Consider the following 25,099-nt stretch of genomic DNA (forward strand, 5'->3'; position numbering starts at 1 on the left):
TTTTATTTTAAAACAAAACTTTATTGGTAATAGTTTTCAAATATGTTTACAACAGCACACTGTTCAAGAGGAAGTCTCATCCTTCGAAGCACACAGGTTGAACGGCCCCCCTCGCCCACCCGGGGGCCCCCCACCCAGGCCTGAGAGCTCCTCCTTTTGGGGAGAAGTTACAAGAGGGATAAACACAGGGGCAAATGGGATAATTTCCCCAGTAGCTCCCCACCTTTCTATTGAGAGAAAAGCACAATCAGACTTGGGGGTGCAGTGAGTGGGGATGGACAGCTGACAGCTAAGCTAGAAGTGAGGTGCCCATGATGGGAGGGGCTTCTTACGGGGCTGATGCACGGAAGAATTGGCATGAGACCCCTGGAAAAGGGGGCTGGGAGGCTAGCAGCTCAGGGCGAGGTTCAAAGCCCAGTTCCTTCCTTGACAGAGTCAGTTGGCTACCCCGGTCTCATCAGGATGGATTTGGGGGGCGGGCAAGGGGGTTTGGGAGGGTGGGACAGTTTGGAGGATGGGAGGCACTGGTGGAACTTAATTTAAATGAAGATTAAAAAAAAAAAAACAAAACAAAACCGAAAAACCCCACTAGCAAGCAGCCCTCTATACATTGTCACTAAAATCTCCCTTTCCAAGTAGGACTGCATAGAAGGCTGGCTTTTCTGTCATCTTTAGTGTCCAGTGCTGGCGTGGGGGTGGAGGCTGAATTTGGGCCCCTCTTTCTGTACCCTGCCCCTGGATACACCAGCAAGGCTGGTGACTGGAGCTAAGACATTCATTGAAAACAGGCAGAGAAGTGTGGGGGAGAATGGGGGAGCAGCTGATGTTACCCCTTCCCCAATACCTGGCTTTCCTGCTCTCCCTAACCCTGGGGGCGTGGAGTGGGTGTTAAATTAGATGCATGGAACTCTAGGGCCCTCTGGCTGTTCGATCCAACCCTCCCACCCCCAAATCGGAAAAAAGAATAGAAAGGAAAAGAAAAAAAGAAAGAAAACCCATGGGGCACAAGCACACCCCTAAAACTCAGTAAACTCCTTGCCACATTTCTCATTGATGGAGACCCGGATCTCTTCCTCCTCATAGTCGTCAAAGTTACTCGTGTCCCCGGGGCCTTTAAACTTTGGTATGAAGGGAGCTTCCACCTGGAGAGGGATCAAGAACCACCCAGAGCTTATTAGCTGACCTCACCACCATTACAACAATAAAAATGAATGGCTTAATATTCAGAAGACACATGCTGTGACCCAGGCCTGTGCTCAACATAGTGTATTCTTTGCAACCCAACTCACCAAATATTCCCAGAGAGTATTTCCAGCACAAGGCCAGGAAATGGCTAGAATACCCCCAGCTTCCCGTGCATAGTCACTTACTAGCTCCAGAAAGCTTTCTGTTGTTTAACCCGAAGATTAAGGGGCTGTTTATAAGATCCTATCCCTAACTGCTGGCCTTTCCCCAACTTTGGGCATGCTGGGGAAGAAGCAGCCCACCTTTCTCTGATAGATGGCAATCCAGTCAGTTGTGGCAAACCACTTGTGGTTCTTGATGTCATTGACCCCATTCTTGAGGTTTCCAAAGCGCTTGGTGAGGTCCACCTGCAGGAGGTTGCGCAGCAGGTCCTTCAGGTCAGAACTGAAGTGGGATGGGAACCGCACCTGCAGGGGTTGTAGACACAGTGGGGCGCTGGCCACAGACTCAGAGGGTCTACAATGCCTTTGCCATTCTTGACACAAGACCTCCCCCACTGCCACCCCCAGACAAGGTTTCTCTGTGTAGCCACAGCTGTCCTGGAACTTTCTGTAGACCAAGCTGTCTTTAACCTCAGATCCACCTGCCTCTGCCTCGCAAAGGGCTAGGATTAAATGCATGCACCACCATATTGGTTGAGACAGGATCTTAATGTGTAGCTCACACTGGCCATAAAGACATGCTCCTGTCTCCGAGCCTGAGTGCGAGAACTACAAGTATACTGTGGCTGGCTGGTGCCTGCTCTAACAGTCCTACAGGGAGAATCTGCTACGGTGCCTTGTGGGGTGGGGCAGTGGAGGCTCACAAGTTTGAGGCCAGACCTGTCTATAGAGTGAATTCCAGGACACCCAAAACTGTTATTTAGAGAAACCCTGTTTTGTGTGTGTGTGTGTGTGTGGGGAACAAACAAACAAACAAACAAAAACCCAAAAACCCTCAAAAAAAGAAAAGGAAAAAGGGGCGGGGCTTGTTGGAGTGTGGTGGCTCCTTGCCTAAAATATCAGCACTCAGGCAAAGGTGGGTGGATCTCTGTGATGTGAGTTTATATGTCAAGATCAGCCAAGGCTAAATAATAAGACCTTTTCTCAGGGGAAAAAAAGAAAAAGAAAAAAAGATGGCTCATTGCTGGGTCAATGGATGGCTCTGCCCCTTGCAGAGGACCTGGGTTTGATTCCCAGAACCCACTTGGTGGCTCACAACCACCTGTAACTCCATTCCTAGGGGATCCAATCAATGCCTTTGGCCTCTAAGGTTACCTGCACTCATGTGTACACACCTACATGCAGACACACAATATATACACACAATTAAAAGATAAAGTAGGTAAGAACATAAACAGAGCTGGCTTGTTGGAGCTAGGGTTACAGTTCGGGGCTAGTGTTATAGTTCTGCGGCAGGTCAGTAGCCCAGCACACACAGGGCTCTCTGCCTGTAGGCCCCAGTGGCCATGCAAACAAAAAAATGTATGTTGTGTCCCCTCTGGGTTTGCTGGCTTGGAAATTCTGGGTAAGGCCTGAGAACCTACTACCCCAAGGCCACAGGAGAGGAACTGCAGGGAGGTTCTGTGTGGGGACTGTTGACTTGTGATGCACCCTCGGCTGCAGTTCTTCAGGCAGCTCTCTGACTGGGGTCTGAGGGCATCGGAGATAAGGCTACGTCATCACTCTGGGTAAAATGACTTGACCGTCCCTCCAGGACCAGTAGCAGTCTCCCAGTCATGCACCTCCAGAGGCTCTTGTACACCCCTGTATGCAGCCTCTGGGTTTATACTTAAAAGAACTGGCTTCTAGGAGCCAGAGGTGGTGGCACACGCCTGTCATTTCTGCACTTGCAAGGCTAGTACAAGAAGGTCTATTGCCAGGGATACATATTGAGACCCTGTTGTAAATCAATCAATCAGTCAAACAAAGAAACAAACAGACAAAAAAAAAAAAAAAAGAAAAAAGAAAAAAGAAAAAGAAAAAAAGAAAAAAAATGGCTCAGCAGGTAAAGGTACTTGTTGCCAAGTCTAATAATCTTAAGTTTGATACCCAAGTCCCACATGGTAGGAGAACTGACTCCTGAAAGTTGTCCTTGACTCACTTACGCTGACACAGTGCCACAAACACAATGAATAGATGGAAGGAGAAGGAGGGGGAGGAGGGGGAGGAGGAGGAGGAGGGGGAGGAGGAGGAGGAGGAGGAGGAGGAGGAGGAGGGCAGAAAACAGAGTAAAGAAGAAAGAGGAGGAAAGGAAGAGAGGGAAGGCAGGCTAGCAAGAAAAACAGACCAGAAGAACAAAGACCAAAAGAAAACCAACTGGTGCCTGCTAGGCCCACCCTTCTTGTGCTGTGTGACCTTGGCCAGGGTCTTTAACCTCTCTCGGCCTGCACTGGCCTCAATGACATGGGGCAGATACCCAGGGTTCTGCGTGACAAGATAACACAGTCAGGGCCGGTGGGAACTGTAAACTGCTACAAAGAAGAGGATTATGCTCGGCCGGGTGTGGGCCTGTTCACCCAGGACTTGAGAGGCAGCGCAGGACCTAGAGTTCAAGGCTAATCTTGATTACTTGTGGAACTGGAGTCCAACCCTGGAATCTGTTTCCAAAACAACAAAATGCCCAATGACAAAAGGGAATTAATTCGCTCTCTTCCTCCTCAGAATCTTCTACAGAGATTTTTGCACCTTCTCGGCCACCATCTTGGACATTTCAATTTTTCATTTTGTGTTTCTTCTGAATGACATTCTGTAACAGCTCTCAAAATCTTTTTCTCTAACCTCACAACAATCCTCCTGCCTCAGCCTTCTGAATTTGAGGATAAATAGCACCTACAAAGCCTCATTCGTTTAATCCCAGCAGAGGCAGACAAATCTCTGAGTTTGCTATCAGCCTGGTCTACAAAGTAAATTCTACATTAGCCATCACTACAAAGCAAGGCCTTGTCTAAAAAAAAAAGAAAAGAAAAGAAAAAAAAAGTGATAGGAGGCACTCATATTCCACTCCTAGGTGATGGTGAGTATGTGACCAGCCCTGAGGACCACACACAGAGTAGGTGTCTTCTTCCAACCTCCCAGAAAGGCACATGGCTGGTTCCCTTGTTTCCAGATGGGACAAAAGAGGCTCCGAGAAGCAAAGTGATTTTTGTCTCAATTTCACCCAATAGTTTGTTGCAGGATTGGGGTTTGGGGAGGGGCGGTGCCTACAACTGCTTGAACCATGTATGGAGTCTTGCAGCCAACCAGTGGTTCTTGTCAAAGATGCTGAAGCAGGTGAGGTGAGGTGGGGTTGCTGAAGGCAGAGCTGTGATTCTCAGCGCCACTCCCGCCCCCACTGAGGCATCCACTTACTTCCCATGGTGCAATCTCAGACCAACCGCACTCCCTTTCTGCACCTCAGTTTCCTCACTTCTCCTACAGGGGTGCCATTTCTTCAGGGCATGGCTAACAGGTGACCCGGGGCTAATGGATGGTGAGGACAAGACAGTCCTCCTGAAAAGTACACTGCTGGGCCTGTCTGTTATGAGAAACGGTTTTACTCTGTAGCCCAGGGTGGTCTGGAACTCATGGCAATGCTCCTGCTTTAGATTTCTGAAAAGTACTGAAACTATAGGCCTGTACTGTCATGCCAGCTAACTAAGGGGGCTCTGTCTCTGGAAAGGGTATACAGCTGCAGGTGTGCCCACAGCAGGGCGAGGCTTGCTGGTGTGGCTGGGACCAACACCTGGGAACCGAATGCATTTGTTCCTCTGGTCTGGTGTCAGGGCAGCACATTCTGTAACCAGAGAGCTGATGTGATTGATCAGCTTCCTGACATGCTTAGGAATTCAGTACTGTCGGCTAGGAGATACTCTCCAAAGCACTGTCTCTCGCAAGTGCGTGCATGAGTGTGTGTGTGTGTGTGTGTGTGTGTGTGTGTGTGTGTGTGTAGTGTAGTGTAGGGTGTGTGTATGCACTGTTGGGGTATCCATGCCCCTGAGACACACCCCTATTCCTCATCACTGTGGATTGAGGGCAAGTGCTCTACAGCTGAGCCACACACCCAAGTCCTTGACTTCTCTGAGTTTCACTATTTAGCCCATGCTATCCTGGAAGTCTCTATGTGGCCCAGGCTGGCCTCGAACTTGAGATCCTCCTGCCTCAGGCTCCTGAGTGTTAGGACCTCAGGTTTGTGGCTGCCCACTCAGCCTGGTGGGGACATGTAGAAGGCTGTTTTGGTCCCTTCTGGGGCTGAATTCTATATCCTGGCCTCACCTTCCCAGAGACGATTTTCTCGTAGATCTGGATAGGCTGGTCAGCGAAGAAGGGCGGGTAACCAGCAGCCATCTCGTAGATGAGGACCCCGAGGGCCCACCAGTCCACAGCCTTGTTGTAGCCCTAGAGCAAGATGGGGGGCCATTCGATGAGGCAAGAAGTGAAGAGAGGGAGATGAGTCCTCAGGGGCAGGGCAGGCTAGTGAGGTGGAGCAGGCCCCTCAGGGGTGGGACAGGCTGGTGAGGTGCCTACTTTGCTCAGGATAATCTCGGGGGCCAAGTACTCTGGGGTCCCACACAAGGTCCAAGTACGGCCTTTCACACGCTTGGCAAAACCGAAGTCTGTCACCTGTAGGCACAAGAACGGGCAGTCGGTAGGGAGAAGGGCTGCAGGCTGCAGCTGTGCCCGGGAGTGCCCGCCCCCGGCCGCGGCACCTGAATGTAGCCCTGCTGGTCGATGAGAAGGTTTTCGGGCTTCAGGTCCCGGTAGATGAGGTCCAGGGAGTGCAGATACTCAAAGGTCAGGACGATCTGCGCCGCGTAGAAACGGGCATGGGGCTCGCTGGTGGGACAAGCCAGGAGGAGGGGGTGTGGGTAAACAGGACCACATCCCCAAGTGGTCCAACACGTGGGTCTGAGTACTCACAGAGCAACACACCCCATGTCTAGCTAATCAAAATGTAGATTCAAGGCTGGGCGTGATACTGTACACCAGTGATCCCAGCTATGTGGGAAGCTGAGGCAGGGGGATTGCACGAGCCCAGGAGTCCAAGGACAACCTGAGTAACATACAAAGACTCAAACTCTACTGTAAAAACTGGGGAGCCCGACATGGTGGCACCTATCTGTCACCACAGCACTCTAGGAGGCAGAGTAAAAACTGGGGAGCCCGACATGGTGGCACATATCTGTCACCACAGCACTCTAGGAGGCAGAGGCAGAAGGACTAGCTAGCATATGTCTGAGGCCAGCCTGGGCTACACTGTGAGGTCCACGCCAGCCCAGACTACATAGTGAGACCCTGTGTCAAAACTGAAACAAACAACAAGAACAAAATCAAGCACCCCCCCCCCCAATCTGAGATATACAAGTCAATTCCAAACTCAGGTAAACAAACTTGGGCTGGACAGCTCAGAAGGGACAGTTACCTTACTCAAGAACGAGGCTCAATGGAATTTTGGAAGAAAGTAACCAGGGTACATACAAGTGTCAAAACAAACCCCACCCTGCCAGGCATGAACCCCAGCACTCTAGAGTCCTTTGAGTTCTAAGCCAGCCTGGTCTACATGGTAAGCCCCAGGTCAGCCAAAGTTACATAAAACAAACCAAACAACAACAAAAATAACCCCAGCCACCTCACAGGTTTGGTCATCAAGGACTTCTGGTCTTGTTAGTTTGTTTTTGTATGTTAGGCAAAGCTCAAGTTCACAAAAAGACGACAAAACTTTTAGAGTTTAAAGAGAAACTCCAGGGGGAGGGGAGCTGTGACTCTCAGCAGCTGCCCAGAGAAAAGTGAAGGAGAAAGAGGAAAGGCATGCTGTTTGAGCTATCAGCTAGGAAGGCAGCCACTCGGCAGCAGGCACTGGCTGGAGGGGAGGGGGGCTTTAAAGGGAAACAAGTACCGGAAAAACTGTACTCCGGGTCTAGCCAGCATCGGAAAGATAGGGACACAAAAGAAAAGGACAGGTTGCCCCTTCCTGGCTCGGGCAAGCCTCATGATGGCGTACAGAAACCTCATGTTTTGATTTTGTTTTGAAGGCAGTTGCTTGTTTTTGACACAGGGGCTTTCAGTGCAGTCTGGGCTGGTCTCAGATGCCTGATCGGCCTGCCTCTCCTGCCTCGCCATCCTGAGTGCTGGGATTAGAGGTGCATTACTACCACACTTGACAAGACGCTTGGATTTTATATTTATTTTACAAATAAATATTTATTTAGTCAGGTGGTGATGGCGCACACCTTTAATCCTAGCAGAGGCAGGTGGATCTCTGAGTTTGTAGGTCAGCCTGGCCTACAGACTGAGTTCTAGGACAGCCAAGGCTACATAGAGAAACCCTGTCTTGAAAATCAACCAACCCCCCCCAAATATCCAACAACAATAACCCCCATATATATAGTTGTCAAATAACATTAGCATAAAAATTTAAACTATATAAAATTATCCACTAGTTAAAAAAAATCTTTCTAGGTGCAGTGGTGGGCTCCTGTGATTCCAGAAAGCTGAGGAAAGAGAACTGAGTCAGCCAAGGAGTTGCAGGTTAGCCTTGGCTACATAGTGTGACCTCATTCCCCAGGCCCCTTTCTGTGCTGGAGTTTGTATACTACGACTGAGCGCCACTCCAGCCATGCCAATTCAAATTTTGACCCCTAAGTCACCATGGCTGGTCACTCAGCTTGGCTGACTGAAACATCACAAATTGCTTAGCATAACAAGAACAAAAATCCACAGGACTCAGTGTGGTGACAGATGCTTGTCACCATCAGCACTCCGAAGGAAGGAACAGGAGGATCTTGAGCCAAAGACCAGCTTCGGTTACATAGCAAGACCCCATCAACACACACACACACACATACACACACACACACACACACACACACACACACACACAATCTGACTGGGACCCAACTCGATCACTTTCCACTTCTATGTAGATGGGACTCGCACATGTCCCTAAAGGATTCTCTGGTGGCCCCTGGGGCAGCAGGGACACCCGCTTACCTGAACCTTCCGATCCGCCGTAAGTGGGAGAACATCTCTCCACCAGGCACGTATTCCATGACCATGTACAAGTTTGAGTTGTCCTGCGGGAGGCAAAGTAAGTCAAGGCCCCATCCCCAGGCACTGGGCCCAGCTGAAGACCACAGTGGCCTGGAGGGACCAGCAGTGAAAGTGCAGTGGCAGCTGGCTCCCCAGGGATCCAGGTGTCAAGCACCAGGAGTTAGTTGCCTGCTCTCTGGGAGCAGGAGGAGGTAAGGGGAGGAAGCAAAGATGTGGCCAGGGGCCAGCTGCAGGTCGGCGGTGGCTACTATGTCAAGCTTCAGTTTCAGCATTTGCCAAACAGAATTTTGGCAACAGAATTTGCAGGACCCAGAACAAAAATGTGTGGGGCAAGATGGCCCATGGTTATAAAGTCTTGGCTCCTGAGGAGGGCAAAGGCTTGGAGACCAGCCTGGCTTATAGAAGAAGAAGAAAACAAAACAAGAAGTATTATAGGTTGCTGGAGAGACAGCTCAGCTGTCAGCAGCTCACAACCTCCCGTACAGTGTGGCTCAACTTTACAGTACTTGGCCTACCACATAGCAAGCCCTGGGCCCCATCCCTAATACTGTTAGGAAACAAAACAAAACCTCATGGGGCATGGTGGTATACACATGTGATCTCAGTACTCAGGAAGCTGAGGCAGGAGAATAGTGGAGTCTAGGCCAGCCTGCGATACACAGTGAGAAAACCAAACAGAAACTAAGAACCGCAGCTCAGCTCCTGCACAGTCCCCAGAGACCGCTTGTTCTGAGTGGTGTTCCCACAGGTCCTTATGCACCTGCAGGAACTCTTCACGTGAGGGCTGCACTGGTCCCATTTTGCAGATGAGAAAAGTAAGGTTCAGCGTGGCCAGTGCCTCTCCTGCAGGACGATGCATACGGAAGGCACAGTGGGAATCCTGGTGGCAGTTGGTGCCCCCGGGATGGGTCAGGGTGGTGGTTCTGAGGGAGGCCATTCAGGCTGGGCGAGGTACCCAGTGTTACTGACCTAGCACTTGGCTAATTGAAGACCTGAACCAGAGGTGCCCAGGCCCCAGTCCACCCTGGTTTCTGGCATTCCTCCTCCATGGCTCTTCTTCCTTGAAAAGTGGGTGGCCCCAGCTCTGGGGAGATCAGGAGGCTGTGCCCAGCAGTGGGCTAGGAACTACCCTCCACCCTCCTCAAGCCAAAGCCGTGGCCCTTACCTTGAAGGAGAATTCAAGTTTGACCAGGAACGGGAAGTTGACGGCCTGCAGGATGCGCTTCTCGTTCAGCGTGTGCTCGATCTGCTTCAGCTTCACCACCTGAGGCAGACAAGGGCTGTGAGAGGCCTCGCCCTCTGCCTGCTCAGAGCCAGGGCCATGGTGGTCAGGACCATTTCTTCAGCCAGAATGGTCCAGATCCCCACACTTTGGCAAGTGCTGAGAGTTGAGGGTCCTCGCATGACACACAGATTAGACCACAGGACATGTGCATAGAAGCCCACAGACCAAAGGAATTGGAGCAGAGCGTGGAGAGGGAGCCTGGGACCTAGAGATGCCCAGATCAGGCACCTGGAAAAATCTGGAAAGTGGAGAGAACCTGAGTAGGCTACCTGCAAGAGTAGGAGACTCAGCTGACACCAGAGAGGCTCCAAAAGGCATGGAGGCTTAGAAGTCAGCTTCCCTTTTTCAGGGAAGCATTTTTATCTTGTGTGGTGCTGGGCATAGAACTCAGGGCCTTTCATGTGCTAGACTAGCTCTCTACTGCTGAGCAACATTCCTAGGCCTTTTAAAACTTTACCTTTATTTATATCTATGTTGGGGGCACCTGCGCATGCTAAGGCATACATGAGGAGGATGCTAAGGCATACATGAGGAGGATGCTAAGGCATACATGAGGAGGATGCTAAGGCATACATGTGGAGGATGCTAAGGCATACATGTGGAGGATGCTAAGGTATACATGTGGAGGATGCTAAGGCATACATGTGGAGGATGCTAAGGCATACATGTGGAGGATGCTAAGGTATACATGTGGAGGATGCTAAGGTATACATGTGGAGGATGCTAAGGCATACATGTGGAGGATGCTAAGGCATACATGTGGAGGATGCTAAGGCATACATGTGGAGGATGCTAAGGTATACATGTGGAGGATGCTAAGGCATACATGTGGAGGATGCTAAGGCATACATGTGGAGGATGCTAAGGCATACATGTGGAGGATGCTAAGGCATACATGTGGAGGTCAGAGAACAAGCTGAGGAAGTCTGTCCCCCTTTTACCACATGAATCCTGGTGGTCAAATTCAGGTTGCCAGGCTTGGAGCAGCTTCACCTGCTGGGCCATGTTGCCAGCCCCATGCCAGGAACTTTCAAGCACACTTGGAACAACTGTGACAGGGGAATCTTTCCAGCTTCTACACTTTTTCTTGCCTCTGCATGGATTTGTAAGTGTAAGATGATCTGGGTTTGGGCCGGGCGTGGTGGCGCACGCCTTTAATTCCAGCACTCAGGAGGCAGAGGCAGGCAGATTGCTGTGAGTTTGAGGCCAGCCTGGACTAAAAAGCGACTACAGGACAGCCAAGGCTAACACAGAGAGATCCTGTCTCAAAAAACCTAAAAAAAAAAAAAAAAGAATCTGGGTTTGGTATGCATTTGAAAGATTGAGGCAGGAGAAAAATCTAGGGTTTAAGAACAAATCTGGTGGGGCTGGAGAGATGGCTCAGTGGTTAAGAGTACTGACTGCTCTTCCAGAGGTTCCTGAGTTCAGTTCCCAGCAACCACAAGGTGGCTCACAAACATCTATAATGTGATCTGATGCATATTGTATACATAATAAATAAATCTTTTAAAAAAAGAACAAATCTGGCTACACAAAGGCACTAACTAGCCTAGGTTACAAGAGAGCCTATCTCAAAATACACACACACAAACAACACACCACACACCCCCAAAGTAAAATATACTGTATTCCAAAGCTTCTTAAAATGGAAAAAAGCACAGAATGTTTCACTGGGCAGAGGTGCACGCCTGTAACTTCAGCATTTGGGAAGACCTCAAGTTTGAGGGCAGCCTGGGCTACACATATCAAGACCTTGTCTCAAAAACAAGGCTGTCAAGTCTGATCTGAGTCTGATGACCTGGGTTTAATCCCTAGACCCCATATGGTAGGAGGAGAGAACCAAGTCCTGAAAGTTGTCCCCTGGTCTCTACACGTGTGCTGTGGCTCTCACCAACCCCCCAATTAAAGACGCAATGAAAACAAAGCAAGCAGCAGCAGTGGCAACAACCCAGCCTGATGCAGTAGTGCATGCCATAAGTCCTAGCACTTAGGAGGCAAGAGAATTAGGAGTTCAAGGTTATCCTCGGCTACATAGAGTCTGAAACTATGGTTTTGACTGATGGAGACTCTGTCTCAAAACCAAGCAACTTTCACATACACTGGCAGCACAGAAATGCCTGCCATAGACCCACCATGTTAACTGTAAAACATGGCTAAAATAAATCCCAGGGCTGGATGAAGCCCAGTGGTGCAGCACTTGCTTAACATGTGTGAGGCCTTGAGTTCTCGCCGCAGCAGCTGGAGGGGAAAAAAGTTTCACCTGTTTCTTCATACTCTTCCCCACCCCCACCCCCGAGACAGGGTTTCTCTGTGTAGCCCTGGCTGTCCTGGACTCGCTTTGTAGACCAGGCTGGCCTTGAATTTACAGAGATCCACCTGCCTCTGCCTCGCTGAGTGCTGAGATTACAGGCGTGCGCCACCACGCCCAGTTCTTCCTACATCTTTGATGGGATGACTAGGAAGTGCAGGAATCCCCCGTAGGCTGTGGGGTAGCTCAGTGGTAGAGTAAGCACCTAGAGTGCAACAGGCCCAGAGCTGATTTCCAGTACCACACAAAACCAGAAATAAAGTCTGGTAAAAAGAAATTCTGTGACTCATGCTGCGTTTCTGTTGGTGGCACTGCTCTATAGCTGTGTGTCAGCATCAAAGAGGGGTCAGAAATCATCATGAGGCTGCACAGGTGGCTTAGTGGCTAAAAAAGAAGTGTGAACTCTTCTTGCCAAAGACTAGAGTTTGATTTGCAGCACCCATGTCAGGTGGCTCACAAACGCCCATGACTATAGCTCCTGGGGGATCCAATGCACAGCCATAATGGGTACCTACACATATACTCAACAGACACACATACAGATACACAGACAGACAGACACACATAGACAATTTTAAGAACAATCTTTATGGGAGGGATGGCTCAGTTGGCAAAGTGCATGAGGATCTGAGTTCTGATCCCCGGCGCCCATGTAAAAAGCCAGGTTTCATGGTGTGTGCATCTGTAAGCCCGGCACCAGTATGGTGGACACAGGTGGATGCCTGGTGCTTTTGGCCGGCCAGCCTCACTCCAAGTTCAGTGAGATAAAGTGAAGAGCTGGGAGTGGTCACACATGCCTTTACAGACGGCAGAGGATGGCAGACCTTGTGACTTTGAGACCAGCCTGGTTTACAGAGTGAATTCCAGGACAGCCAGGGCTACAGGGAAAAAGCCTGTCTCAATAATAGTAAATAGTAACAACAACAACAATAATAATAGTAACAGTAATAATAACAAATACAGGTGATAACGTGGAAAGGACAGATCTTGGATCTCTGGCCTGCACATGCACATGCAAACATGCAGACACTCACTCACGCATACACAGTCATTATGAAAAGCTGCCTACAGTGGCACACACCTATCACCCCAGTGCTCTGAAGGAGGATCAAGTCTGAAACAAGTGTGAGCTACACAGTGAAACTCCATTTCCAAACAATTTTTTTGTTGAGACAAGGCCTCATACAGCCCAGGATAACAATGACCCTGCTGTGAGGATGACCTTGAATTTCCCAGCCGACCTCCACCTCCCCTCCTGGCTGCTATGATGTTCCACCACAAAACTTTTGTTGTTGTTGTTATTTGTATCTTTTCTTTTTCTAGATAAGAGTTTCTCCATCTAGCCCTGGCTGTCCTGAAACTCACTCTGTAGACCAGGCTGGCCTTGAACTCAAGAGATTCGCCTGTCCACGCCTGGCTCCTACCACATAGTTTTGTGCTTGTGTGTCTGTGTCTGTACATGCGTATACATGGAGAAGATGAAAGTTGACATTAAGAAGCTTCCTCAATCATTCTCCATCTCCTTTTTTTTTCTTTTTAAGAAAATCTTGGAGGGGCTGGAGAGATGGCTCAGAGGTTAAGAGCACTGTCTGCTCTTCCAGAGGTCCTGAGTTCAATTCCCAGCAACCATATGGTAGCTCACAACCATCTACAATGGGATCTGATGCGTTCTTTGGGCATGCAGGCACACATGCAGGCAGAACATTTTATATGTAATAAATAAATAAATCTTAAAAAAAAAAAAAAGAAAGAAAGAAAGAAAGAAAATCTTGGCACTGGAGAGATGGCTCAGTGGTTCAAGAGCACTGGCTGCTCTTCCACAGGTCCTGAATTCAAGCCCCAGCAACCACATGGTGGCTCACAGCCATCTATAATGAGATCTGGTGCCCTCTTCTGGCCTGCTGGTGTACGTGCAGATAGAGCACTCATATACATTAAATAAATAAATATTTTTTAAAAAAGAAAAAAAGAGGAGAGGCTGGAGAGATGGCTCAGCTCTGTCTGTTGAGTTCAATTCCCAGCAACCACATGGTGGCTCACAAACATCTACACCCTCTAATGCCCTCCTCTGGCATGCAAATAGAGCACTCTTATACATAAAGTAAATAAAATCCTTAAAAAAAGAAAATAAAGAAAATTAAAAAAGAAGAAAATCTGCGTTTGTGAGGACGGGTGTGTGCTCCCTGGTGCATGTGTGGTGATCAGAGGACCACCTTGGGTGTATGTCTTTACGGTTCACCTTGTCTGCTGCTGCATGTGACAGGGTGGCTGTGCCTGAGCTCCCAGGGACGCTGCTGTCTCTGCTCTGTCTCACAGGAGGAGTACTGATTCGGAAGAGTCCTGTTTTGTGAGGCTTTGCGTGCCCTCTGGGGATTGAACTCAGGTCTTCATGCTTGCCTGAGAGGTGACTCATCCGCTAAGCTATCTCTTCAGCCTTCCAACACACTCTATTTATTTTCTTTAAATTCACTTATTTTGTGTGTGGGGGGGGTGGATGCTTGTGCCATCACACACTTGTAGAGGTCAGAGGACAACTCACAGGAGTGCTTCTCTCCTTCTACAGTGTGAATTCTGCGGACTTACCTCAGGTCATCATGCTGGTGGCAAATAAGTGCCTTTAACTCACTACGCCATCTCTCCAGTCCCATCTATGCCTCTACCTCATTTTGAGGCAGGGTCTTTCACTAAATTTGGAGCTGATTATGCTTGTTGGCCAACAAGACACACACACGCGCGCGCGCGCGCACACACACACACACACACACACACACACACAGACTAAGATGAATAATTTCTAAAGAACTTTTGTGAGCTGGAAGAGGTGGCACACACCTATATTTCCAGCACTCAGGAGGCAGAGGCAGGTGGATCGCTGTGAGTTCGAGGCCAGCCAGGTCAACAAAGCAGGTCCAGGACAGCCAAGATAATATAGAGAAACTCTGTCTCGAAAAAGGAAAAAAAAAAAAAAAAAAAAAAAAAAAAGAAAGAAAGAAAGAAAGAAAGAAAGGAGAGAGGACTAGAGAGATGGCTCAGAGGTTAAGGGTGCTGGCTGCTCTTCCAGAGGTCCTCAGTTCAATTCCCAGCAACCACATGGTAGCTCATGAGCATCTATAATATGATCTGATGCCCTCTCCTGGTATGCAGGTGTACATGCAGATAGAGCACACACACACACACATTAAAGAGAGACTGAAAACACACACACAAAAAAGGAACTTCTGTGTAAACCTTATTTTCTCCAGAAGACCCTGACCTCCTCTGTCCAGCTGTGTGTTGACCATGGGGCTGAACTTGCGGGGGGCACAGACCCCTCTCAGCCTTTGCTCTGACAGACTGTGGAGGATCGGGGACATAACACTACTGAGTAGAGATGGCAAGGCCTGCAGAGTTCCAGCCTGCGTGTGTAGCAACGCCGCTTGCACAGAACCTCACAGCCTTTTCTAAATTCATTTTTCACAGAGATGAGGGTGGAACCTAGGGCCCAGAGAATGCTGCCCAAGCACCCAGCCTCTGAGCTGCACCCCAATGGGTCCATAGTAAATTACCAGTGGATGACTTACAACGCTTAAGACGCACACATGTCCGTTCACTCTCACGGACTCAGCACAGCATTTTGCATATGGCAAGGCCAAGTTGTTATTGGACCTTTCTAGAATCTGAGGTGCAGGGGAGGGTTGCTTGGCTAATTTACAGTGAACTGTGTCTATGTTTTTGTGCAGCCCGTGGAGCTGGCCGTAGACTGGTGACTGAGTGGGCAGGAAAGCAATGTGGGCGTCGGTGGGCCAGGCATGGGTCTGGGTGGGCAGAGACGGGGAAGGCTGGCAGCTGCTCATCTTACCTTCTGTTTGTCCAAGATTTTCATGGCATAGTGGTTCCCGCTCTCTTTATGCTTCACAAGCATCACGCGCCCAAAGGAGCCGGTGCCGAGGGTCTTGATCCTATCAAACTGATCCAACTGGGCTGTGTTCTGTGGGCAAGGATGGGAGGGGTTAGGGCACCTCCCCGCTGCCTTCTGAGCTGGGGAGTCCCCTATGCCACCGGCAGAGGGGGCTCTGGGGAGTGGGTGGAGATGATGACCCAGGGGACATTCTTCTAGGCAGGGTGGCAGGGGCCAGATCCGGCCCTGGCCTGGGGCCCAGGAGCTGCTGGCAGCCGCATGGGATGCAGGGGCTGCCAGGTGCAAGGGTACAGTGGGGTGGGGGCCTGGGGATGAGAAGCAGGGCTCACCGTGGGCATGTTAGAAGAGAATGTGGCAGGACTGGGTAGGGCACGGTGACAGAGCTGGGGATTGTCCCCTGGGTACTGCTCACTTTGAGGTGCTCACCTGAGAAGGGCTCTCCCATTTTTTCAGGAAATCTTCCTTCGCTTTGGCTAGGAACTCTTTCACTGAGGGAGAGAGAGGAACGTTAGGTGAGGGGTCCTTCCTTCATGGCACATCAAGTTTTTCTACTCTGGTGGAAAATGGGGTACAGATGCTTCAAGACAGAGTCTTTTATCAGTGTCTTTCAGGGGATCCTAGAGGCAACTAGGGGACACTTGACTGGGCCTGGTGCCCCCCATCCCATTAATTACAGACGTAGTTCTCAGATTCTGGTAGTACCTGAACAGGGTTTGTGGAGACTCGGGCACACGGGCCAGCCCACCCCGCTCTCCCCAGCACTAACAGACATTCCTTGGCCAGGATTGTGCCAGCTGAGGTATTAATAGCCTCTGATCTGGCTGCTCCTCTGTTGAGGCCAGGCCCTGGTGGACGCCTGTAGGGCTAGTATAGCAGGCGCCCTTGGGGGGGCCTCAGCTGTCACCTTGGCTCCCCCCCCTCCCTCGGCCTGGCTCGGTGCCTGCCTATGCTGAGGGGAGAACTCTCACCCCTGAACTGCTTCATCGGGTACCTCCCTTCAGGCACACTTCTCCCTGGCACCTGCAGCATCCTGAGGCCAGCAGCTTGGTTCCTAACGTAGAAGCTGTCCCTGGTGACTGGCTGGAACACCCATTTCATCCCCATGCTTGACAACCTTCCTTCCGTCTATTTTAACCACTTAGTAGCTCAGGAAAAGGAGGCCTGAAGACAGTTTCACTGGTGTGTGTGGCTACTGAGAGGCACACTGAAGTGGGGGACAAAGCTTCATGAAGGGAAACTCGGACTCTGTCCGGGTCCTGATGAGCTGTGCGACTTTGGATAACTGATGCCATCTCTCTGGGTCTCAGTGTCCCACAGCAGCAAATGGGGTTAAAGGGTGGCAGTGGGGAGTTTGTCATAATTCCACCCTGGCAAACAGAGCTGGGACAGAAATGCCGGCCACTCTCTGTGAGGGTTAATCCTAGTTGGCAACTTAACTCTATCCGGAGTCAACTGCAGCTCCAGCAGCTGGGCATACCGATGAGAGGGGAGGGTTTTTTTCTTGATTAGATTATCTGAGGTCGGAAGACCTCCGTAAGTCTGGGCCACCCTGACTGGGGCAGCTCACAGCAAAGGACATGGAAGAAGGAAGCTTTCGCCTTTGGCCTGCCTGCCCTGATGGACTGGCAAGTTCACTTGTCCTGTTGCTGAGGCCTTCCTTTGCTGGCTTTAGAATCTACTTCTTCAGAAGTCTATACTGTTCAGGAACCTTCGAAAACTAGATTGGGACTGCTGACGCTAGCACATCCAGTCTCGGGACTGACCAAGTCAACCCACAGACTGTGAGCCACTCTAACATGTGCCTGTCTCATTCTACCAGCCCGCTCCGTTAGAGAGCGAGGGCCTTACTCTCTCTTGAGTTTCATTTCTTTTTTCTTTTTCTTTTCTTCTTCTTCTTCTTCTTTTTTTTTTTTCTTTTTCCTTTTCCTTTTCTGAGACAGGGCCTCTCTCTCTACATAGAGACATACTGGCTATCCTGGAACTTATTACATAGACCAGATTAGCCTCAAACTCACAGAGATCTGCCTGCCTCTGCCTCCATCTCTCGAGTACTAGCATTAAAGGTTGTGTGCCACCACATCCAGCTCCTCTCTTGATGTTCTGAGACAGGATCTTACACTGCAGCCCAGTATGACAGGGAACTCACTATGTAGCCCAGGATTGCGTGAACAGAGCAGTCCCCTGACTCAGGTTCCCTAGTATTGGGATGGTATGAGCCACTACACGCAGACATTTGGGGTCAGGGCACAGGGGCGCAGTGCCAGGAGGAGCAGGCTTGGAGTAATGGCACAAACTTACAGTATCAAGATCTGAGGTAGGATTTTGAGTTCAAGGCCAGCAAGAGCCTACATTGAAAGAATCCGGGACCTTGGCTGTAGCTCAATGGTAGAGCACTTGCCAGTGCGCACAAGGCCCAGGATCTATCCCCTGCATGACCACACCAAGGACTACACTGGGCTGTAATCCCAGAATTAGGAGGCTAACACAGAAGGCTCTCAAGCACAAGGCAGGCCTCTCAAAAAAAACAAAACAAAGAAGATGGTGGTAGCCAACAAGAACAAATACCTAACCCAGGAACCCCCGCACTCACCTGCTGCCTGCCTCTCCCAGCAGAGTATGCTATGGGGGCTAGGTAACATGGGGCAACCTGGGGCCCATCAGTTCCCAACCAGGAATCAGGGTGCTGGCTGAGGCTTTAGTCCCCAGAGGGTGTAGCGCAGGTAACCCAGGAAACGGACAGTCAGATGGGCCCAGAGAAACAGCTGCAGCCACAGCTGAAAGGTGACATCGCCCTCACACTCACTACTTCCAGACCCCACGTCCATCCCAGGCAGCCCTGGGATCTAGCTGCAATCTCCTCTTTGATGGAGTAACTGGTGCCTCTTGGTAAGGTCTGGGGGTTGGGGAAGGAGCTGGTTGCCACGGAAGCATTTAAAGGCGCCTGCTCCAGGCTGGCCAAGGTCTGCAGAGGCTCTCCTTGGCAGCGGGAGGTGGGAAGATTCTCTAGAGGGTGTCCCTCTGGCTGGCCTGCCCTTCCAAGGATGCCCAAGGCTCCCAGAATGTCTTTTCCAGTGCTGCAGGCTGCACGAGGTCCATGCCCAGAGAACTGCCCATGGGCAGAACCGAAGGAGTTAAGGCTCAGGCCCAGGCAACAGGTGCCAGCTCCCCAGAGGTTAAAGAAAGCCCCAGAGCTTGTTAATTGGCTGAAAGGACAGCTGGAGAGGAAGGCCAGGGTGGGGAACAGTGGCAAACGCCACCTTATCTTTTCTGAGTTTCCTTTCACTATGGTGTCCCCAAATCCTGCTACCCTGAGAGAAATGGGCACATCTGGTTCTCTCTGTCTTGTTCCTCCGCAGGGATGGAGAGGGAAACGGTGTCCTGGGATGTCCTTGGCCTCTGTCAAACCTTGCCCTGTGCTTGGCTCTGTTCTCAGCCATGAAAGTCCAAACCGGAAATGAATGGCTAAACTTGGGTGGGGGAGGGGAAGGTAGCTTTAATCATCTTCCTTCTTTCCAGGCTCCCCAAAGCTGAAAGCTCTACAGCAGCTTTCCTGGGGCTGCCTGGCACCCATGACCCCTGCTGGCAACAGGAAGTGGACAGGAGGGTAGCGCAGCAGCTGCCAGCCTGTGCAGCCCACCTCTCTCAGCTATAAGGGAAGGGTGGCCTCCATTCTCTGGATTTGAGGTGCGGAAAACACTCCAGACACCTCTAGGAAGGCCAGTGCCATAGCAAGGTATGGAAATGTCAGCTATGGGGTAACAGCAGCAGGCAAGAATGCACTGTCACACCCCTAGTTTGAGGGGATCCCCCAACATTAGGTCCCCTGTCTCTTGGGCAGGGTTCAGGGTACCAAGCTGTACTATACCCAGGTCTAAGCTGGCCCAATCTTCATTTTGGGTTGAACCCCCAAAACTGAGTGGGACTACTCCATGCCCTGGTCTAAGCCCGAGCCTCACTCCGGGTAGGCAATCTGCTTTGGTCTGAAATGGACCATCATGCCTGTGCTCTTCCTTCTTACCCCGAGCCCAGGATGTTAGGAAGGGAGGGGTGTCAAGGGATAACCAAGGATACACAGACTCCCTCTCTCCACCTGCTCCCCTAAACCCCTATCGCAGCTCCTCCCTGACTTAAGGGGCAGACAGTGTCTAAGAAGTTGCTATAGCAACAGGGCTCGGGCCTCACCATCGTTGGAGCTGGAAGCCATCACTCAGTCTTTCTCAGGGCACTAGCACTACGGTGGCTGGGAAGCCTCATAAGATCTGCTGCATCAGTTTGGCTGCCAATCCTCAGGGGCCCTGCCTGTAGAGGGAGCCAGGGAGTTTTAGGGCAGGAACAGGAAGAGAAACTCAACCTGCAGACTAATGGGTGCAGGGGAGGGGCTGATAGAACCCTTCAAACTTCTGTTGGCCTGACTGGGCAAAAGGCAAAGCTGCCTGGGAGGACCCTCTTGGGCCGCCATACAACTGCCGACGATAGCAAGAGTTTGACCCTTTTGAGCCTCTGTAGGATGTTAGAAGGCAACGATTCTTTCCATCTATGAACGTCCTAAGGATGCCTCTCTCCCTGTGAGTGCACCGGCTTGTCTTGGGGACTTGATTGGGGCTCCCTTTTACCACTCCAGCCACTTTTCCTGTGGGTCAGTTCCCTGGGGTATGTACTAGCTGTGCCCTGAGCCCCATTTGGCTGTTAGTGCTGGGAGCCTCCTGGGGTTAGACCTTCCGCTCTGTCCTCTAGGCTTCTCACCCTGGCCCCTGTCAACATCTGTGTCATTTTAGGGCGCAGTCTCCTTTTATCTCATTCTATCCTGGGCTGCTTCTAGATCCTTCCCTCTTTCTTGGTCAAGGAGACAGCATACCCTGCCCCACCTGGGCACTGCGATGGCAGTGCAGTGGGCTTGTAAGAAGCCTGCTTGGTCAACCCCGGAAGGCTCAGGCATCTTCCCGACCCCAGTGGGGCAGCCATGGGGCAGCTGAGATGTAGGTGCCCCCTGCAGGCTGGTGTGGCTACTGCCCCAGGCCTGCTTAAAAGAGAGGATCCAGCTTTCCTCCCAGGCTGTGGAGCTTCCTTTCTCTCCTTGTTCCTCTCTAGGGGCCGGCGGATGTCTCCAAAGTCTGACTAGATCTCAGGGACAGAACACAAAGTTCTGGGGATGTTTCAATACCCAGTTACATATTTAAATGGGGTTAATGTAGGGCCTTACACATGCCATGCAGGTACCATGCCACGGACAGTGTCTCCAGCTCTTATTTATTTGTTTATTTGTTTATTTATTTATTATTTTGAGACAGCTTCTCACTCATTACACTGTCTAAACTATCTTAGAATTTAAGATTCTCTTGCTTTAGCCTCCCAAGTAGCTGGGATGACAAGCTTGTACTGAAGATTATAACAAGCCTAGCGGTCTCAGCCTGCAATAGCCTAGGACCTATGAACAAAAAGTGAGTCAAGTTTTGTTTTTGTTTTTTGGTTTTTTCATGTAGCCCTGGCTGTCCTGGACTCACTTTTGTAGACCGGGCTGGCCTCAAACTCACAACGATCCGCCTGCCTCTGCCTCCAGAGTGCCGGGATTAAAGGCGTGAGCCACCAGGCCCAGCCCAAATTTTTATTTTTTTAAGGTTGTGCCTTCTTTGTGGCCCAGTTGGCTTCGAACTCAGGTCTTTCTCAGTCCCTCTCTTGTTTGTTATAGGTTTGAGATACTGTGCCTTTTATTTTACTTTGTTTTTTTGTTTTTTTTACATGCATTGTGTGTGTACACACACACTTTTTGTTTTGTTTTTTCAGACAGGGTTTCTCTGTGTAGCCCTGGCTGTCTTGGACTCGCTCTGTAGACCAGGCTGGTCTTGAACTAACAGGGATCCGCCTGCCTCTGCTTCCCTGAGTGCTGGGATTAAAGGCGAGCACCACGACACTGGCTGTACACACATTTTTGTGGAAGTCAGAGACAACCTGCAGGAGTCAGCTCTCTCCTCTCACCATGTGGGTCCCAGGGAGACAGTTCCCGCTGACAGGCTTGGCAGCAAACATCTTTACCTGCTGAGCCATCTTAATAGACACAGGTTTTGTTTGTATTTTGATACAAGGTCTTGCTGTTACCCAAGCTGGCCTTTAACTTTTGGGCTCAAACAACCCTTCTGCCTCAGAGTCTTGAGTTGCTGCTAGTGCCAATGTACTATTAGGCAGGGTTTGGTGTTTTTATTGTTTTATTTTAAATCATTTTAAGTTAAGAAAATATGACTGGGGTTTAATTCCTGCAGGTGCAGCTTAAGAAATGTCTGCACTGAAGGTTGGGCGCGGCGGCACGCAACTTTAACGCCAGAGCTCGGGAAACAGAGACAGGCAGATCTCTGTGAGTTTGAGGTTAGCCTGGTCTACACATTGAGTTCCAGGCCAGGTGGAACTGTATATAGAGAGCCTGCCTCATAAAACCAAAACACAAGACTGTCTGCGCTGAAACATTCTGGGGTCCAAGAGAGCTGCTGGTAGACACCTGGGTGTGAATCCTGCCTGCACGGTGTCATCTGTGTCAAACTCGAGATGGGCAAAAATCACCCGAGAAGGAGGAATGTCTACAGAGACCACTTAACTCTGCCCTCCTGGATGGTCGAGCCGCAGATGGGCTTCATCCTGAGGGTGTGCTCCTGAGCAGCAGACTCAGTTCTGTTTCCTGGAATCTTCCCTCTGTGGCTCCTAGCTCCTGCTGTAAGTGTCTGATATACTTACAGCTTTCCTAGCGATATGTCTGAACTTTCAAAGGGGCCACTGCAATATATGGGCCATGGTGTGGGGCGTCACCTGCCAATGGCGCACTGGCCCTTCCCTTCCTGCCCAGGGCCCCTCCAAGCTCAAGGCCAAGACCTTTTTGGGCACTACCCACCTGCTCTTCTGTCATCAAGCCCTCAACTACAAGCACTTGCCTCTCCATCACCCGCCCTTCGGTGAAATGCCAGGCCTCTTAAGGCTGCTCTGCTGGGCTGAGCTCTGCTGTTTGGGGGGGAGAGGAGGGGAGGGAGGGGCAGAAAGTTCTTGGGCTTCGGTGGCATTCTGGGGACTCAGACACTGAGAAGGGCAGAGCTGCCTCTTTGGGAGGTCTGACTACTTCTGGGTAACTGGAAGGGATCCTCAGCTGTGGTCCAGTCTTAGCTTGAAATTATACCACTTTAAGAGATGGAAGTATTGGGGACAGAGCACAAGGCCTTTTCTGAAAGGATCTCAAATGCAGAATCACCTTCTTTGCTGGGCTGGAAAAATTCAGCATGCTTAGGAGTAGGGTGAGTCCTCTGTACACACAGAATCTGTCTGTCTTCAGCAAACCAAGTTCATTAGCTGTCACCTACTGCTGGGTGGCATTACCCTCACTTTTGCAATTCCTCTTTCTGACCATCCCAATTCAAGTCGAATGAACCCTCGCTAACTCGACATTTCATCCTCAGCCTCGGACCAGGAGAAAGGAAGCAGCCCCAGGGACTGGGTGAATGACAGAACCGCAGTTGTGAAACGACCATTTATTGAGGGGCCTTCCAAGGAAACCCAGACCTCAGGGCAAGCCAGGGGATGGGAGGGTGCTCTGCCGCTCTCCCTCACTCACAACCCAAGAAAGAGGACAGACGAAATGGCTCTGAGGGAGTCCAGCACGAACTTGGATCTGAAAGCGCACAAGCAGCTCTCTAGGTTCATAAGCTGTCTGCCACCCCAGCCAGGGCCAGACGATCGCACGGAGGAGGCAGAGTGACAGGATGAGAGGGGCAGAGGGACCCAGAAAGATCTTGTCCTCCATGCCAAGTGACACAGAAGGGAAAAAAACAATGCAGGAGGTGGCCCTGGGAAATGCTCATGGGGGGTAAGGGGGTCTTGGAGGTGGGGGCTGTGGTTAGGTGAATCTGGCAGGGGTAGGAGAAAGATGGCGGGGGCTGGAGGGGGAGGGGTGTGGTCACCAAGTGGCCAAGGTCCCTGCAGGATAGACCCCACAACACTTCCGAGACAGCCAAGAGCTTGGATCAGGGTCAGGCATTGGGGCGCTGTGAGGGAAAGGTGAGTGACGAAGTATGTGTGTGTGTGTGTGTGTGTGTGTGTGTGGAGGGGGGGTGCTTAGAATCTGGGAAAAGAGGCTAAGAGAGGAGGGGGTGGGGTGGTGACAGGGCCCCATCTGGGGCCCCGGCGGTCATACATGCAATGGTTGGCAGTGACAGCTGGGTGGGGGGGCACGGCCTTTGCAGTGGGGGATGGTCGGCCTGGGCACGGGGCCCTTCCGGGGGCAAGGTACCTCTGCGGTGCTCGGACCCCAGCGTGGACAGGCGGCGGCCAGGGGTGCAGGCAGACAGGATGGGGGGGGGGGTTCATGGGGGAGGGGCCATGCAATGATGAGCAGAGCGCTGGCAGGCCGCACGCAAGCGAGATCAGGGTGACGGCTGGGCACTCACCGCTCTCCTGCTCGCTGCCCTTCTTGGCGGCGGCGGCGTTGCCCATCGCGGCGGCGTCGCGGCCGGGGCCGGTCCCGGAGCTGCGACGCGGCGGGTGCTCAGGCGGCCGGCGGCCCGGGAGCGCGCTCGGCAGCAGAGGCGGCGGCCCCTGGGGCTGGCTGCGCTGGCTGCGGCGCCACGACCCCCGCCCAGCCCCTGCTTCCCGCGTCTCTCTGCGCCCGCCCGCGGGGGAGCCTCAGCCCAAGTCCTCTGTCTGTGACGCCCCCGCAGCAGGCCGCCGATTGGCTCAGGACTCCCTGACTGACAGCCCCACGCCGCTGTCCATTGGCCCTCCGGAACCCTCCCGCGCCATCATAGGCTCCCGGGTGCGTGACGTGGCTGCGAACGTTCGGCCACTCACGGGCGCGTGAGGCCGCAGTCGGGCGGGCGAACGCACGTGATTGGCCGAGAAGCCCGATAGGACCTGGGGCTCGCCCTGAGAGGCCGCCGATTGGCGGAGACGCGCGGCCCCGGCCGGTGTCAGTCCCGGGGTGAGAGGGCGGGGCAGCGGCGCTGGCTGCGGCCCGGGCGGCGGGGCGGGGCGGAGGCTGCGGCGGCGGTGGCTGGAGGGTGGCCGGGTGGCAGGCGCTGCGAGGTGCGGGAGGCGGCCCCGGCGGACGCCCGTGCGGCACTTGTGCGCGCTGCAGTCTTCCCTCTCTGCCCAGTGCGGCAGCGGCCACGGGCCAGCGGAGATCGACACCACGGCGGTCGGCGCAGCGGCTGTCCACCTGCCAGCGGGGGGAGGGGCCGGCTGGCGCCGCGGGTCAAAGGTCGCCGGGCGCCGTTCGGCGTCATTCATAAGGCCTGAAGCCGGGCAGGCGTGACCCAGCCAGCTCGGGGTCCGCCTTGGTTTGCTCTTGTGGCAACCGGAGTTTCATGGGGATGCTGGACCCAGAAGTG

General features: G+C 51.8%; 2 protein-coding genes across 3 annotated transcripts; both read right to left on the reverse strand.

Annotated features, from left to right (window-relative positions):
• PRKACA (protein kinase cAMP-activated catalytic subunit alpha) lies at positions 1–24,366 on the reverse strand. Of its 2 annotated transcripts, none has more exons than XM_084755309.1 (10): positions 24,161–24,366; positions 16,170–16,231; positions 15,684–15,812; positions 9,418–9,516; positions 8,193–8,275; positions 5,912–6,038; positions 5,730–5,825; positions 5,478–5,600; positions 1,488–1,652; positions 1–1,142 (listed from the first exon to the last, which is right to left on the reverse strand). In XM_084755309.1, the coding sequence occupies exons 1-10, from the start codon at positions 24,204–24,206 to the stop codon at positions 1,017–1,019; spliced, it is 1,056 nt and encodes a 351-aa protein (XP_084611435.1). In that variant the 5' UTR covers positions 24,207–24,366; the 3' UTR covers positions 1–1,016. The 2 variants fall into 2 exon arrangements, with proteins under 2 accessions (XP_084611435.1, XP_084611436.1); XM_084755310.1 differs by lacking the exon at positions 24,161–24,366 and adding an exon at positions 19,926–20,064.
• SMIM46 (small integral membrane protein 46) lies at positions 16,404–19,374 on the reverse strand. The gene has a single exon (XM_084755311.1). The coding sequence runs from the start codon at positions 18,566–18,568 to the stop codon at positions 18,419–18,421; it is 150 nt and encodes a 49-aa protein (XP_084611437.1). The 5' UTR covers positions 18,569–19,374; the 3' UTR covers positions 16,404–18,418.
• Positions 24,367–25,099: the final 733 nt, after the last annotated feature.

The sequence above is a fragment of the Acomys minous genome (assembly GCF_964271855.1).
Source record: "Acomys minous genome assembly, chromosome: 14".
Lineage (NCBI taxonomy): Eukaryota > Metazoa > Chordata > Mammalia > Rodentia > Muridae > Acomys > Acomys minous.